General features: G+C 40.8%; 1 protein-coding gene and 1 long non-coding RNA gene across 2 annotated transcripts in view; one reads left to right on the top strand and one right to left on the bottom strand.

Annotated features, from left to right (window-relative positions):
- Positions 1–16,728, top strand: part of LOC309353475 — an 85,507-nt gene that overhangs the window by 66,595 nt on the left and 2,184 nt on the right. The gene's annotated exons all lie outside the window — the stretch shown is intronic.
- Positions 166–15,623, bottom strand: LOC309381040 (uncharacterized protein). Its single transcript, XM_081931398.1, has 8 exons — positions 14,889–15,623; positions 10,801–10,904; positions 9,944–10,097; positions 8,434–8,594; positions 7,247–7,450; positions 6,464–6,645; positions 4,211–5,412; positions 166–303 (listed from the first exon to the last, which is right to left on the bottom strand). The coding sequence occupies exons 2-8, from the start codon at positions 10,853–10,855 to the stop codon at positions 294–296; spliced, it is 1,968 nt and encodes a 655-aa protein (XP_081787524.1). The 5' UTR covers positions 10,856–10,904; positions 14,889–15,623; the 3' UTR covers positions 166–293.

The following is a 16,728-nucleotide window of genomic DNA, read 5'->3' as shown; positions in this document are numbered from 1 at the left end:
CACTCTCCTTTCCGTAAAGATACGATTCTGTAGAGTAAAGGCTAATGTAGAGTCTACACCCAATGATGAAAGTGGCGTATGCATTGAAAGATCAACAGGGATTGTTTTAGCCAGGCTTTTCAAAAGTGTGATTGCATAATCTACAGGCTCATTTAGAGAGTAGTGTTTGAATCCAGCTTCACCAGCAAGCTCAGGATTACCACCTGCCTCTTCAGAAACAAGTTCATAAAAGCGACTCTTCAGCGACAAATTTTGAGATAAAACATGATCAGCTAAAGTTTGAAAATTGAATTTTAACACAGCTTGCTGAGGTTTATCCAGAATTAAGCTTCTTTTTAGATATTCATGAATCTCGTTCACTTGCAGATCCTCTATTCCTTTCGTTTGTAACCTATAATTTTGATAGTGTTGTTGATCTTGCAAGGCTCCGAGATTTAAAGCACCCCAGTTAATGGACTGTGCTGGAAGGCCACTGTTTCTCCTGTAATGACAGAAGAGATCCAGGAAGGAATTGGCAGCTGCGTAGTTGGACTGTGTTGCGTTTCCAAGAAACGATGAAATAGAAGAATAACATACAAAGTGGTCAAGCTCCCTGCCTTGCGTGGCCCGATGAAGATTGATTACCCCTGCTACCTTTGGATTTAAAACTTCCTCAAAGTTAGACATGTTGAGGGTTTCAAGAAGCCCATCATGTAAAGCCATAGCACTGTGGAATACACCTTTAACAGGAGAGTTTGGAAAAAATTTACTGATCGACTTGATAGCTTTCTCAACCTCTGAACTGCAAACAACGTTAGACTGCAAGCTGACTATTCTGCTCCCTTCACAGTGATCCTGGATAGCATTTATTTCTTTTTGCTCCTCAGTGCTTGGATTCCTCTGTGAAAGTAGCACAATGCACCTGCCTCCATTCTGAGCTACAAATTTTACAGTTTCTAAGCCAAGCCTAGTGAATTCATCTGCGACTATATAAACTGCATTCTGCTTAAACATTCTCCTGTCTGTTTCAGTCTCAGGTATATCTGATATCTTGCTGTCTTCCTCATCACTTTTTAGTACTGCAACTGGGAAATGCTTGCAGTTGAAATAGGATGCAACATCAGGCCTCAGATGCTTTCCTGCTTGCTGAAAAATGAAATATGCGATATCTTTTAATTGTTTCATATTCATTGACTTCAGCCAACAATACATCTCCTTCTGAGATCGTATCAGATATGCTTTCTGGAAAATGCGGATAAGACTGACAGTGTGAATATGTATATTTTCATGATCACTCCCAGCCAGATACCTCAAACATTCTGGTTGTTCATTGCCATAAACCAGTACAACATCTCGGAGATGGAAAAGACAGCTTAGCCCCTCTTTAAATAGTCCATTTAGTGGAGGTAGAAAAATAAGGGCATTGCACTGATTAACACGTTGCCATAGACCAGTTGTATGGTTTGTAACTATTATTTTCCAACCTAATTCCTGAGCTGAAAAAGTAAGCACTTTGCACAAAACTGACTCAGGCTCAGTGCAAACAATACCTAATATTTCATTATGTTTTGGCACTGGCAGCGTTTGATGAAAAATCTCCCTTGCTATCCAGAAGAACGAAGTGCATGGTATATTTCTGAAACATGGAAATTTTTGAGTACTGAAACAAACTGTTTCTGGAATATTAATTCTTGACGCTGCAGAAACCGGATAACATGAAGCAATATGATCTCCCACTTTTACCTTTTTCACCTCACTACCTGTTGCTGTTACAGTGCCAGTAAAGTCTAGAGCTAATAGCTTGTGTTTATCTATAGTATCTGAATTCCAATACAACATTTTCCCAAACTTGCAGCTGGACATGCTAACAGGGAAATAGTCTTCTGAGTGGATGCTTATTTTTTCAAGTTGAACCTCAACACTGTGGTTGCCAAGTTGAGTACGTGAGTTGGCAACTTTAACTGACAGATCATTCATACAGTATGGATCTCCTGTATACAAGATGCAGAAGTCTGAGTTCTGAAGTGGGTGGGAAGGTGTATTGAAGGCTGTGGGTTCAATCTGTGTGCGCCTAATTTCAGAACTATAAATTCGTCCCTCATCAATCCAGACTTCTGGATAATCCTGTGCTTTATATTTTACTAAAACATCAGCTAAGGCCGAGATATCTATTGCATTTGTAGAGCTGATGTCAATAATCTGAAACGTTATTTCCGGGACTTCAACCATACATGTTCTAGCCATGCCGTACAAACCAAAGCCAGTGTTTATATGGTCTACTTTCCTTGCTGATGTCCTGTAAGTGATTACTGTAATGGAGCAATGGGACTTCTCCTTTAATGCAGTAACAACTTGGCGAAATGCCTCACAGCATCTTACTGAATGTTTCACCACTTTCTCTGGCAAATTTTCATTCAGTTTTTGGATGCCCCACATAAACAGAACATCATCATATCCCTGCAGTTCCATATTAATCTTACTTTGTGCATAGGTATCTGTTCTCTTAGCTGCCAACAATTTCTCCCATTCCTGATACGCAACAAATCTAGACTCGCTATGTAAGTAATTCTTGAGCTGCTGCGATATTCCAAATTTGTCAGCAAACACCACAACTCGAGGTGCTTTGGGCAGATTATGCATTGCTTGATCAGAAGTTATTTCCTTCCACTGATTTTCAAACAACAATTCATTTTGTTTCCTGGGAATTTCCTGCACCAAATTAATTCGAACACATCTCAGTTCTACCAGAACAGAGCCTTGTTTATCTGTGAAGCATCCACAAAACTCTAAGAAATTGTCAGTGGACTTGGTTGTTTTTAAATATATAATCATTTCCTCTTCCAATGAGCGAGCTACTGCAAGACTACTTATACCAGAAGGTAAAACTACTTTGTTATTGGAAGTAACTGCAGCCAGAACACCTACCATTTGCAGAAAACAATCTAAAAGGACTGGATGGATATAATACTCGTACATTTCTTCTACTGTTTGTCTCTTCACTGTAACAGTTGTCACAGCTTCTTTCAAGTCTTCACAATAAAATACATTACTTAGCTGCCTGAAAGTAGCATCATAGTTGGATCCAGACTGAGCCAATGTTTCATAAACCTCATCTTCGCTAACAACAGATCTACACCTCTGAAAAATGTCTTTTAAAGAAATCTTCTTTTCTTCAATTGATGTTTCAGGGTTCTTTCTGACTTGTCCTGAAGCATAAACTGTATTAGCTGAACCTGATTGTATTCTGAACTTTGACACTGTTTGTTGTGGCTCAACTTTTATCTTCAAAGCATGAAGATTTTCATTTAAAACACACGGTGCAGGGAAAAATATATTCATTTGACAATAACTTAAGGGTACTTTTGGCCTTGAGCTCGTCATCGCGGCTGCCAGAGCAAGTTCCACCAAAACAGCTACAGGAATTAATGCAGCACAGTAGTTCTTGTGCTCATATAAATGTGGTTTCAGAGCCTCAGAGATAGAACAAATGAATTCTGAGTTATCCTTATTTGTACTGCAAATTAAAGAATGGCTTGAGCTTACAGCTCTGCTGTTTGCTTTCTGATGCAGCATGAGTTTCTGATGATCAAAGTGATACCTGGGATAAGCTGATGGTACACTTTGATAACCTTCATAAAAATGCTGCCAATTCACATTCAATCCCAATTCAAAAAGATCTTTCACTAGATTAAGAAGAGTCACATATTCCCTATCCGTTTGCAAAGAATGAAAAACTCTGGTTTGCGTCCCTAATGTCTCAACGATGTATCTCTGCAAAGCTCTTTGAGGACCTATTTCCACAAATGCAATGTTGTCCTTGCCTTTTACTGATGTCATTATGGCCTCTGCAAAAGAAACAGGATCCCGAACCTGTCTGGCCCAGTAGGTGCCTGTAACAAAATCGCCATCTGAAATGGCCTTCCCTGTTGCTGTCGAAATTAGCTCAATCTCTGGCTTCCCTTTCTTTAATTCTGATAGGCTTTCTGAGAGTTCTGTTAGTACTGGTTCTATCATGTGGCTGTGATATGCAGCTGGCCCATCTAAGGTATGAAGAAATATGTTTCTTTTACTGAAGTGCTCAGCCAGATCTTTCTGAATGGCGTGGATAGACGTTTCATCTCCTGATAAGGTGCAAGACAAAGGACTGTTAAACGCTGCAACGCAGACTTTCCCTGAATATGCACCAAGGGCTGCTGACACTTCTGCAACGGGAATGTTGTCAACCACCAGCATTCTGCCTCCAGTGACTTTAGCCTGCAGCCTGCTCCTGTGGTAGATGACTTTGACAGCATCTTCCAGGGAAATCAAGCCAGCACAATGGGCAGCAGCTACTTCGCCAACTGAATGGCCAACAGCAGCAATTGGCTTAACGCCCCAGTGTTGCAGGAGTGTAACCAAGGCCACCTGCAGTGTAAAGAGTAAGGGCTGGGCAACTTCAGGCCTGGGCAAATCACTGTGCCCACTTTCTGTTAAATTCAAAATTCCAGTGGGTGAAAGCTGTTGAAATAATTGCTTGATTTCAATACATTTGTCTCTGAAGACAGGCTCAGATTTCAGCAGGATTCTACATATCCCTTTGAAATGTAAACCATTACCGGAGAACACAAAGATCAATTCTGCAGGCTTTTTCCGTGACACAGTTTCCATTTCAGTTGAATTAAGCTGTTGCTGTAAGTGCTGGAGAGAGGATGCCACAAACGCTTTTCTGTATTTGTAGTTTATGTGACTTCTTCTACAAGCAGATGTGTAGGCCAGATTTGGGAGTGTCGCTGATTCACTGGTATTAAGGTACCTAGCTGTGTCTTCTATCGCCCGTTTGAGAGAACTCCTTAAAGCTGCCGAAATGACAAATAATTCAACGGGCCTTCGGACTGGAGAAATAACCTGGGTTTGTTTAAACTGTCTGACAACCACATGGGCATTGGTGCCCCCAAATCCAAAACTGTTGATCCCAGCAACTCTGCCATATTCACCAGGCTCCTCCCACTTCTCCACTGTTGTTGGGATGCAGAGATTCAGTTTCCCTGTATTTATGCTGCTGGTGCTCTCTGAAAAGTGCAAGGATGGGACTATCTTCCCATGGTGCATCATGAGAAGAACTTTGATTAAGCCTGCTGCCCCAGCAGCTGACTCTGTGTGCCCAATGTTCCCTTTAACGGAGCCAATCTTGAGAGGGGGCAAATCGGGAGGCCTTTTTCTGCTAATGACATTGCCTAAGCTCTCTGCTTCAGTGGCATCTTCATTAGGGATTCCTAGACCATTTGTTTCAATGTACTGAACAGCTGAAGGATCAATATACGTTGGATAAATGTTAAGTAACAACTTCTCTTGTGCTGCTTGAGATGATCGCATGCCTGGAGTTTCAGAACTTCCATTCTGGTTGATGGCCGTGATGCTGATGATGCCCCATATTTTGTTGAATTCTTCCTGTGCCTATTTGGGGATAAAGGAATACACAATGTTATCAACCATTAAGTAACAATTGCAGCATGATTATATTTAGATTTTTTTTAACAGCGACAGCACTGATCAATTTTGTTTGAGAGCAGTGTTTGGATCTTTCAGTAACACTGAATCTTCTCCTCATCTGTAACTTCCCGTGACATGTTGCTTTGGTGATATAATTACCAAAGTCCGTGATCCCAAACTACCTACTGCAGGGCAGTAGGATATACAACTTTATGCTGAATTCACTTTTTTTCTGCACCATGGTATTACTCTTAAGCATTACTTACAGTACAAGAGCAGCAAATTATTCCAGCCATTTATTTCGAGGGATATTGGGGAAATTTGTAATTATTATGTGGCAGTTACGCATTTTTTAGTGGCTAACTATTTCTTGTTGGACTGTTTTCTGGTTAATAGTTTAGAATACTTCATTAGGGAGTAAATTAAAGGGGTCAGTCTGGTGAAATCAGAATGTCAGACTACTACTGGGAAGATCAAGTTTCAAATCCGCTTTCAGTCATTAATCTAATCGTGTGGCTTTAGATCAATGACTATCTTTCAGTCATTGGATAACAGGATAGAGCACAATGTATGCCACTTTGAGTTCCTTTGAAGAAAGACAGGATATAAATATAATAAATAGTATCTGTTTAGAAGAGAGTCTCATGATAATTGGGAATCTCTCCAATAACTTCTAATTTAGATACCAATCAGAATTCGGAGGTTAAAACCTCTAGTTCAGGGGATCATGTCAAGAAACAGCAGCCAAAGGTAGATGGCCATTTTGAAGGCTTAGTGACATAGGCAGAGAATCTTTCTGGAACTGTTTCTGGAGATTTGAAATAAGAGTAGCATCAGTGCTATCTTGAAGGAATGCCTGTTTGCCTCCACTTAGGTTCTGCTTGGGCATATTTTTTAAAAAAGCAAATATTACAAAGACAGCAAGTCTCTGGTGTTCTCCTTTCTAAAGCACACTAGACCCAATGAACATCCCTGGGACATTTGGGAAATTGAGAGTTCAATATAAACACCCTACCTTTACCAGTGGCTTTAATAAAAGAACGCCACATCCTTCTCCTCTTCCATAGCCACCTGCATCTTTAGAGAAGGGTTTACTAATTCCATCAGGTGATAAAAGCTTTGCTTTACTCAGAGTTACAAACTTCCAAGGCTCTATGATGCAATTTACTCCTCCACAGATAGCAGATTCGCAGTCTCCTATATCAAAAGTACAAACAAAACAAAAAAAGAGCCTGAAATCACGAAAGGGGGAAAACGGATATTTCATTCACGAGGTGTTGATACCATCTGTGTCATCATGGTGATTTCTCTTGTAAAATCCTTTGTTGGGCATATCTTTGTCTCTCATCTTCAAGTTTTAAACTAGCCTCTCCTGGGTCAGGCAGGGCATAAGCAGTGGAACGTTGGTTGTCGAACATAATCCGTTCTGGAAGACCATTTGACTTCCAAAACGTTCAACAACTGAGGCGCAATTGCCGGTTGGCAAAATCCACTGAAAAAATGGAGAAATGCACCTCAGAAGCCATTCGACTTCCGAGGCGCGTTCAAAAATGGAAGCATTCACTTCCGGGTTGTCAGCGTTTGAAAGCCGCAACGTTCAACTTCCGAGGTTCCACTGTACAAATAAAAACCGTACACCACCTAGCACAGTTCATTACAGTTGATATAATACACAGAAAAATCATTTAGTGATCCACTAAGACCCTCAGCAATTTTCAAGTGGTCTATGGGGGGGGGTGGGGAAAGTTTGGGAATCACGGTTAATGGTATGCATAAGAAACCTAGTAACCAAGAATACCTTGTTTAATGGCTTTGTAACCAAGGTCCAAAGCAGAGAGAAAAGATGAACAAGCTGTATCAATGGCAATTGATGGTCCAGTCAAATTAAAACTGTATGAAATCCGATGAGCAGCTGTACTCATTGCTGCCCCTGTGGCATCATAATGGTTTATTTCAGCAACTGCCCTGCTGGTTATAGATTCATAGTCTCGATTCGTCAGGCCTGTAAATACAGAACATTTGTTTTTAAGGTCAATTTACACTCAAATCTACATCTAGTACTGGTTTTTATTCTTCACCTCCTATCCTACAATTATTTATTATTTCACTTTTATTCTGTGTTTCTTCTAAGGCACTTAAGCAGCATATGTTTCCCCATCTCAGTTTCCCTTCACAGTAAATCGGATAACCAGCCTCGCACAACCAACATGCTTAAGTTTAATTAATGCCTGAAGGGGTTAAAAACTCAGAGTGAGCTCTTCTGTCAAGCTTAGCTATGTCACTTCCCCTGACCTTGGGGTGAGATAGGTAATCAGGCTTATGGTCCCATCTACTTGAGAAACTCAGTGTGTGAGGAGGTTTGAGCTGCTTGTTCCAGCTCAGCCACATGGCTCTCACCAGCCACCCTTGTGTTCATATTCCAATAAATCTAGGAACTTTTACCACTTTGTAACTAAGCTAAGTTTTCCTGCCTGTGCCATGTTTTCTGATGAACGTATGGAAAAGCACATGAAGCTGATATTTGATGAGTTTGTAAGTAAACCAATTTTTAAATTACCAAACTTGTGGCCTTTTCCTATGCTGGGGAATAGAGGAATTTAGGAACTCACTTGGAAAGACATATTTTAAAGGCCTAACAATATTATCCAATATTGTCAATTCTGACAAAGCAATTACCGTATTTTTTGCTCTATAAGACTCACTTTTTCCCTCCTAAAAAGTAAGGGGAAGAGTGTGTGCATCTTATGGAGTGAATGCAGCCTGTGCAGCTATCCCAGAAGCCAGAACAGCAAGAGGGATTGCTGCTTTTTTCTTGTGGAAAAATACGGTATCTAGGGTCTTCCAACATCATTTTATTTGGAATTGCCAGGTGTAAACACCCATATAGATGTGGTGTTACCAATCGTTGTGTGGCCACCTCTAAAGCAGATATATGGTATGCAATGTAAATATACAAAATCTTCTGCATCATAACTATTATCTTACCAACAAAAACCCCTGTTTTGGTACCACTAATGTTTTCAGGAGTGACTCCTGCATCTTCCAGCGCTCTGTAGGTACATTCCATGAGTAACTTTTGCTGAGGATCCATACGCTCAGCTTCCTCATTGCTGATGCCAAACAGCTTGTTATCGAATGCATTCAATCTAAAAAAATTAAATGGAGGTATGACATGATATACGGTGTGATTCATATACTGCTTAATCCAACATGCTCTAATAAGATATACTTAAAATTCATTGAAGCCTAATACTACATTTTGTACCAGCACATAAATTGTCAAGATAGGACACAGCAGATAGGACACTGTGCCCATGTCATTTCATAGTACAGTGGTACCTTGGTTTATGAACTTAGTCTGTTCCGGAAATCCATTCTTAAACCAAGGTGTGCTTTCCCATAGCAGCAGGGACTCAGTTTACAAATGGAACACACTCAACAGGAAGCGGAACATGTTCTGCTTCCAAGGCAAAGTTCACAAACCAAAACAGCATTCTAAATCCAAGTTGTCCATAAACTAAGCTGTTCTTGAACCAAGGTACCACTGTATGAAGCTGATGGAAATACCAGTGAAACACCATGGCTTGAAACTATTGCACCAGGAAAAGCTGCACTGCAGTATAATCAGGGCTCCCCCCCCCCCAGAACTCACTGGAACTCAGTTTGGCACTCAGGTGGGTGCCATTGCCATTATAAGAGGACAAGGGAGGTGTTCATTGTGAGTTCCACCACCTCTTTTTCTAGAAAAGGAGCACTGAATAAGGATAACTCTCATGTGGGAGACAACAGTGCTAAAATGGGTTATAGCTGCCTTAGTCCCAGGGCATGATCTGAAGCAAGAATGAGGCATTTGTTGGGCACACTGGCTGTGATTTATGGGACATTTGGAGGAGCATAGAGACAACATCTGGTCTGAAGGCACTTAGGAACATCTCCTTACTGAAGCTGAGCAGGTCCAGATGTACCTGAGTTGGTGAATGCCTGGAACTTGGATTCCATGATGGAAGGTGGGGTATAAAGTGTAAAGAAATAATAATGATAGTAATGAATTTATTATTGTTGTGGTGATTATTAACTAGTCACTTTTTCAGAAAAAAAGAACTCAAAGAGGCTTAAAATGTGCCTCTGCTCATGCTGCTCACCAACACCACCTCAGCACGGGTCCTGCCCTCAAGGCCTTCCAATCATGTAGTTGGAAAAGAGATGAATACCCACACTCGAAATTGTAGCTGATGAGCAGAATGTGGAGGGACATTATTATTATTATGACACCACATTTTCTGTGAAGTTCATATAGTGTACAATTTCAGCATGAGATTTGCACCCAAAGCAGCTCACATAGTGTGGAAATGCATTCATTATAACGCAGCACCTTGAGATATTTTGAAAGGTTCATATAATAACACATACAGTATTACATCAGCGAGTCATTTCAAGGGGGAAATGTGCAAGTTTAGAAAGTCTGAAGGATTTATTAGCAAAATATATGACTTACTCATCAAGAAGAGCAGCATGAGTTGTACGTATTTTACCTGGTTTGTCGTCACCTGGATCATACCACTCTCTAATGTTAAATCTTTCTGGAGGTATTTTTGTAGTGCAGTTTCTGCCATTCTCTAACACTTTCCAGAAACTGTCAATTCCTTCACCTGTTGCATGAAGATTTAAATATACATTTTTAGATGGATTAAAATATACTGTTTCCATTTTCAAAATGTCAAACCTGTTGTTCAGTTTATCTGAACTTACATGAAAAATGCAACTTTCAAAATGCAATACAAATTAAATTTGCATTTCAAGTGCTACAAAATTTCAAATTTCATAGAAAATTGGACCTTTTCCTAAAATCACACAATCTCATCATACTGTCTGTAATTTTTCTGCATGATGTTCCTATAAAAATTGCATTCAGCTGTTAACCATATTTGTTTGGATGGCATCTTGCAGATGAGAGCAATCTAGTTGTGAAGGCATAAGGTTTAGATTAGCATATTCCAAGTTCAGGAAGGCAAAATACATAATTACATTGATATGTGCTATTCTGCTTGTTGTGGAAGTTAGATCAGACATTTAAAGAGTATTGATGAGATGCAAAATTCCAAGATTTGTCATGTAACAAACCTGAATTTCATAATATCACAGACATTCACTTCTCCATGTTCATGACAGAGACATATTAAAAATATTTCCAGCAAGAATTAAAATATTGGCATCTCTCAATAACTACTGCTGAGTTCTTAGTTTACTTTTACTTTAAATCATGAGAAAGCTTTATGCTGTAGAACAATAAAAATAGTGAAAAAAACATGGATAACTTTCTTATATCACTTCCCCCCCTCCTCAAAGACTTACCTCCAGGAAAGTTGCATCCTATACCCACAATAGCTATTTCATTCTCAGACACCATCTTTATTTTATTTTTCTACTTGTGTTGGTCACTGAATAAGGCAATCGTCCTGTGGAAAAGAAGGCAGAGTTGTAAATATTTATTTTTAATTGGTGACTACTCCTTGAAATATAAGCAACCCTTTGTGATGACCGCAGAGTAATATTCTTCGATGAAGAGCAGATCAGTTCATAAATGTGTGTGTGTGTGTGTGTGTGTGTGTGTGTGTGTACTATATATCTATACAGTACCAATCTCTGAGGTACGTTGAGATTCAGATGTGATCCTATTGCAATAAACAAACAGAACAGCAGGTGGCAGCCTACAGGTCACCTGGGCAACCAAGCACAGATGGAGGGAAATTTCAAGGTATGTTGTGGAGGTCAAAGAAAGAGGACTGACGTCCAAATCCTGTGTAAGAAAAGTAGGCAGTTCCATAAAGATTGATACGCAGACATGAGTTGGCTGCTGAAGAGGAAGTCAATGTTTCGAGACTTAAGACTCTCCTGAGGGGCAGACTGTGAGTACTGAGGGGAATTCCAAGGCCCCACCTTCCACTTTACATTTAAAGCAGAATCTTGCCCCATTAAACAGTCATAGCATCCCCCAAAGGATCCTGTCAGTAGTGCTTGCCGAGAGACCCTTATTCCCCTCACGCCGCTACACCTCTCAGTGCGGCGAAACAATAAATCCCTCTTACCTCTCTTTTTAATAAGGAGTATAATGGGGAAAGTGCTCTAGAGCGCGTGAGGTAACTTACACTTGACGTACTACAGGTATGCCAATTCTAGGGGGTTTAGGTGTTTTCAGCCCCCTCAATATTTGTTTGAAGGCACCCAGCGCCCCCCCCCCCCAATGTTGAGGGAGACTGGTGCAACACACACTGACACACATACACCAGTCTTGGGGGGGGGGACCTGGTGCCTCTCACATAACATCTAACCTTTTTAAAATAAAATAAAATGTTTCTATTACCGTGGTACCTTAGTTCTCAAACGCCTTGGTACTCAAACGCCTTGGTTCCCAAATGCTGAAAAACCCGGAAGTAAGTGTTTTTTGGAAGCCGAACGTCCGATGTGGCTGTCGGCTGCTGTTTCCGGGGCGCCTGCACCAATCAGAAGCTGCGCCTTGGTTTTTGAACATTTGAGAAGTCAAATGGACTTCTGGAACAGATTAAGTTTGGTACTTTTGTTTTTGCTATTTCTTTTGCGTTTTTGTTTATGAGGCTTTTTCGGTTAATTTGTTTTTGTGACTGTGTGGAACCCAGTTCAGCTACTGATTGATTGATCGATCGATTGATTGATTGAGTGAGTGAGTGACTGCGGAAATGGATAACACACACACACACACCCATCCAAACAATGACAACCATCAGTGCAGGTAAGAAAAAATAATAATTTTAATTTTTATCATCTACAAAACTTAGTTATTTTATAGTACAGTTGATTATTGCTTTCATTTTATGGATCAATTGTATTGTTAGTGAAATTCATGTTAAATTGCTGTTTTAGGGGTTTTTAAAAGTCTGGAGCAGATTAATCCATTTTGCATTACTTTCTATGGGAAAGCGTGCCTTAGTTTTGGAATGCTTTGGTTTTGGAACGGACTTCTGGGACGGATTAAGTTTGAGAACCAAGGTACCACTGTACTGATATGCTTCCCACCCCAGGATCCATCCTCATTTATTTATTCCCTGCAAACAAATCACAATGGAAGCTCAATGAAAAGCCAGTGCATAATCTCCCTTCAAACAAATCAAGATGGATTTTTAATAAACAGGAAGCCAGAGATGGCTAAATCTTCACAGCAAAGGAGAATCCTGTTGTGGACATTGGCTGTCATCAAGTGAGACAATTATTTGAAGGGCAGAAAGCTACATTTGGGCAGGAATGTAGTCATCTGGTCTTTATGGGGTTAGATTTCATACTTCTTATAAGACGGAGTAAGCCTCCAGCTTTTTGGGTTTTCTACCCAATTCTTTCTAGCTTCTGTTTATAAACATCCTGTTTTGGCTGGCCTAGATATATAAACTGAGCAGCTGCACTCACTTTACTCCTTACAAAAGATGTTCCTATGTAAAATGAGCTTTTCTCTTTTATTAGGAGCTATCGAAGAAAGTCCAATAAAAATAAAAATATCCCACTCACATCCCCTCCCTCTGTGAAGTATTTCACACTTGCATTGTTTGCAACAGGCTGTTTATGTTAATGTTAAGCAATTGTTGTGTAAGCGCCTATACTTTGCCCTTTGCAGAAATTTCAACCTGGTCTATTTCTGCATTGTGCTATTGACATTTAAAACAACAATTTTAATTCCTTACTCCCCAGGACAATTTTTCTATAATGACAAATCGTAATTGAGTATCAGTACATTAAGGTGTGAGATGATTATCGGAACCAGTTTGCAGAAACAGCTACCAACAGTTTAGGAATGCAGCAGTTCTGCTAGGCAAGAGCAGGGGACGGAGGCATCCTCCCTTTGAGATGGAATGCACAGAGTCTCTTCCTTTAACTGATGACTAACAATGTAGTCACAGCGTAATGAACCTGAGGATCCTCCCAGCTCCCACACAAATAAGATGTTTTCAGAAGAGCACAGAAGCTCTCCTGTTTGCACAGCAGCATTTTGTTTCCGACTGTGGCTAACCAGATGCCTCTGGAAAGTTTTGTAAAACTGTACCAGGAGTTATTCCAGATTTGCTATTTCTGGATAGGCTTCAGTCACATACCAAAAAATTCAGGCTACACAATTAAAGTTGATAGGGTGCTCTTGCGCAACAAAAACACTCCCCCCCTCCCCCCCCACCAGAAAAGGTAGAATTTTGGGATAAGGGGATTGGTGGGCAATTGCACTGGAAAGTGCGGAATAATTTATTGATTAAATGTATATACCTACTTATTGATTTATTGATTAAATGTATATACCTACAGGGATCACAGAGCAATTTACAATATAAAAACACAAAAGTACATAATGTAATAACAAACAAAGCAATACCCCTGCCTCTCACCTTTTTCGGATTGAGAAAGTCATCTGACCAGTGAGGGGGCCCAGCTCCTTAAAAAAAAGATCAGCCCCCCCCCCTCTAGTGTCTTGGCCCCAAGGAGCTGGCGCTCTGGCCCCACACAGTTCAAAAGGCCGGGGTGAAGAGGAATGTTTTCACCTGGCACCTATAAATACGTAAAGGCACCAGGCTTTGAAATTCCTGAAGTAACATGCTTCAGCTAAGGGGTAATTCCACTTGCTCTACACATGTTCTCTGGGACACACATGCCTGCAAATATGCATATTTATCCTAAGTATATCATTAAGCATTAAGACCAGTGCTTTTATTAAAGAAAATAAAAGGTGCCGGTACTCAGTTTGGCTGGATCATGCCCAATATCTTTATGGAAATTATGAAACAATTTTTATGCCTCCTGATAAAACGAAAAGTAGATCTTATTATGGAAAAACTAATACTGAACCATCTTCAATAAAAGCATCCTGGGCACATTGGGGGAAAAAGCAGCTGAATAACTTTGTAGGTGTAAATAAAGCACATTCTGTAAGTTTCTACAAGCAGTTAGCAACACACAAGTAAAATATTAACTGCTCAACGACTTTATGATTTCAGATAACTTCAGGTGTGCATGCATTAGAGATATATACACCGCCTATGTGTGATGGGGGCAAACTGGTCCTGGGTTCCCATTTCTCCAAAACATTGTCATTAAAAGTTATGTTTGAATTAATCAGCTACAGAACAGAATGTTATCTTTTCCAAGGAGAAAAGACTGAATTGTTCAATCTACATTACACACACACGCACACACACATATACACACTAAACATTATATGCGGATACTCACATAAACAAAAAGCTTGAAAGACATACACATAATGTACAATAGTAGTACAGAGAACAACTTGAAGCATTCTGTTTACATATTTAAGATTTCCATACAATAAACACAATCACATATAAATAAAGCCCATCCTTTTTTTTTTTTAATGCACTTCTCCATTTTGTTTGTTTCTGCAACCAATACTTCCTCTGTTTAATAACACCTACCTTAGGCATGGATTTCCCAGGTTCCATGTGCTCTTTATAAGGATCAGTTATCAGTTACACTGTCAATGAATCCCCAGTCCTTAGTCTCTGTACAAAAGTCCTTAGTTGTTCTTCATCTTTTCTAGACGCATTCAGGCTAGGCTGTCTGGTTATACCAGAACAGGCATCATGCTTAATTGGCAAGTAAACAGCACGTGGTTTTGTACACTGTCTTTCAACAGTCAGAGATCACAGAAGCTAATGAAACATGAATAAGATTTAGAAAGATAAAATTGTCATGGCAGAAGCAACAGCCTCAGACCACCAAATGAATAATGAGATCCTAGGCAAGATAAATAAATCTTACTTTTTTAGCACAGTGGATAACACTATCATAATTATAAGTGTCCCATATTGTAATAGAAAGATTGGTTTTACTGGTCAGTTGCTGCAACTCATATATGTTAAGGGAGCTACAGAAAGAGATCCAGCTGTCAGTACAGTGGTACCTCGGGTTAAGTACTTAATTCATTCCAGAGGTCTGTTCTTAACCTGAAACTGTTCTTAACCTGAAGCACCACTTTAGCTAATGGGGCCTCCTGCTGTTGCCGCGCTGCCAGAGCATGATTTCTGTTCTCATCCTGAAGCAAAGTTCTTAACCCAAGGTACTATTTCTGGATTAGCGGAGTCTGTAACCTGAAGCATCTGTAACCTGAAGCGTATGTAACCCGAGGTACCACTGTATATGCCATCTCCACCCTGACCAGTCCCCTTACCAACCGAAAGCATTCCTCAGTGTCAAACTAGATATGATGCTAAATGCATAATTGCCAGTCATGCGACTCCCAGCCTATTCATCCATTCTGTCCCACACTCCACAAACATCAATTCATACAAGCACAGAAAAACACACAGGCCACCTCCTTCCCCCCACCCCCCCCCCAGCCACTTTTGTAGTTTGGTCTGCTTTCCCTCAAACCAGCTTCCACCTAGTTAAAATGCCATATTCACTTTGCAGTTAAGCTGAGGTGTGCGCATTTGAGACCAACATTGTGCATGTGCAGATGACAGCTTCATGATTAGAAGTGGTGAGGGGGAGGGGTTGCAGACATGGGGAGACCCAACAGGTAATGCACATTGGATAAAGACATCTCTGTCCCATCTCTGGTGTGCACAGAAACATGCAACCGTGACTTGAAATGCAGCGGTGGTAGGGCAAACTTTTATGGTTGGGTGGCCATCTGTTATGGATGCTTTAGTTGCGATTCCTGCATTGCAGGGGGTTGGAATAGATGACCCTAAGAGCCCTTTCAGCTCTATAATTCTATGAGTCTAAGCCACTAATGTGTACATAGCCTCAGTCTCTTGGAACAGCACAAAGAAACCTATAGGTTCCATTTCAGTCTCTGCTTGTTGTCAGAATGAATGCTCCCCACATTAAATGGGGGGCACCCTTTGCGTGGTCGTGCGCAGCCCCCTGGACCCTATGCGGCACCATTAGCATGGGCTTGGCTTCGCCTTCCCCAGGTGGGATACCTTGAGTTCTCCGCCTACCTCAGCCAGCTGCCCAATCCCGCCTGGGGAGGCGTTGTCAAGGTGATCAGGCCAGGTAGGGGGAGGGACCACCTGCCCACACAATAGGGGGAGGATCTTATCTGGGAATTGTCAGTTGGCTCCAGAGCTTCTCCCACCTGACCCACCCTCAGTTAAGACTTCTTTTGCTGGTTAGCCTTTTCTCCACAGGTACGCAGGCGCTGCTACGGCAAGGTCGCTGTTGAAGGGCCAGAAAGGAATTATCCTGCATTGGCAGGTTTGCCTTTCCTGTAGCAAAACGTCACAACTTTGGCGGTATCAGGCCTTG

The sequence above is a fragment of the Podarcis melisellensis genome (genome assembly GCF_964234715.1).
Source record: "Podarcis melisellensis genome assembly, chromosome: 12".
Classification (NCBI taxonomy): Eukaryota; Metazoa; Chordata; class Lepidosauria; order Squamata; family Lacertidae; genus Podarcis; species Podarcis melisellensis.
This window is presented reverse-complemented; position numbering and strand designations above follow the sequence as displayed.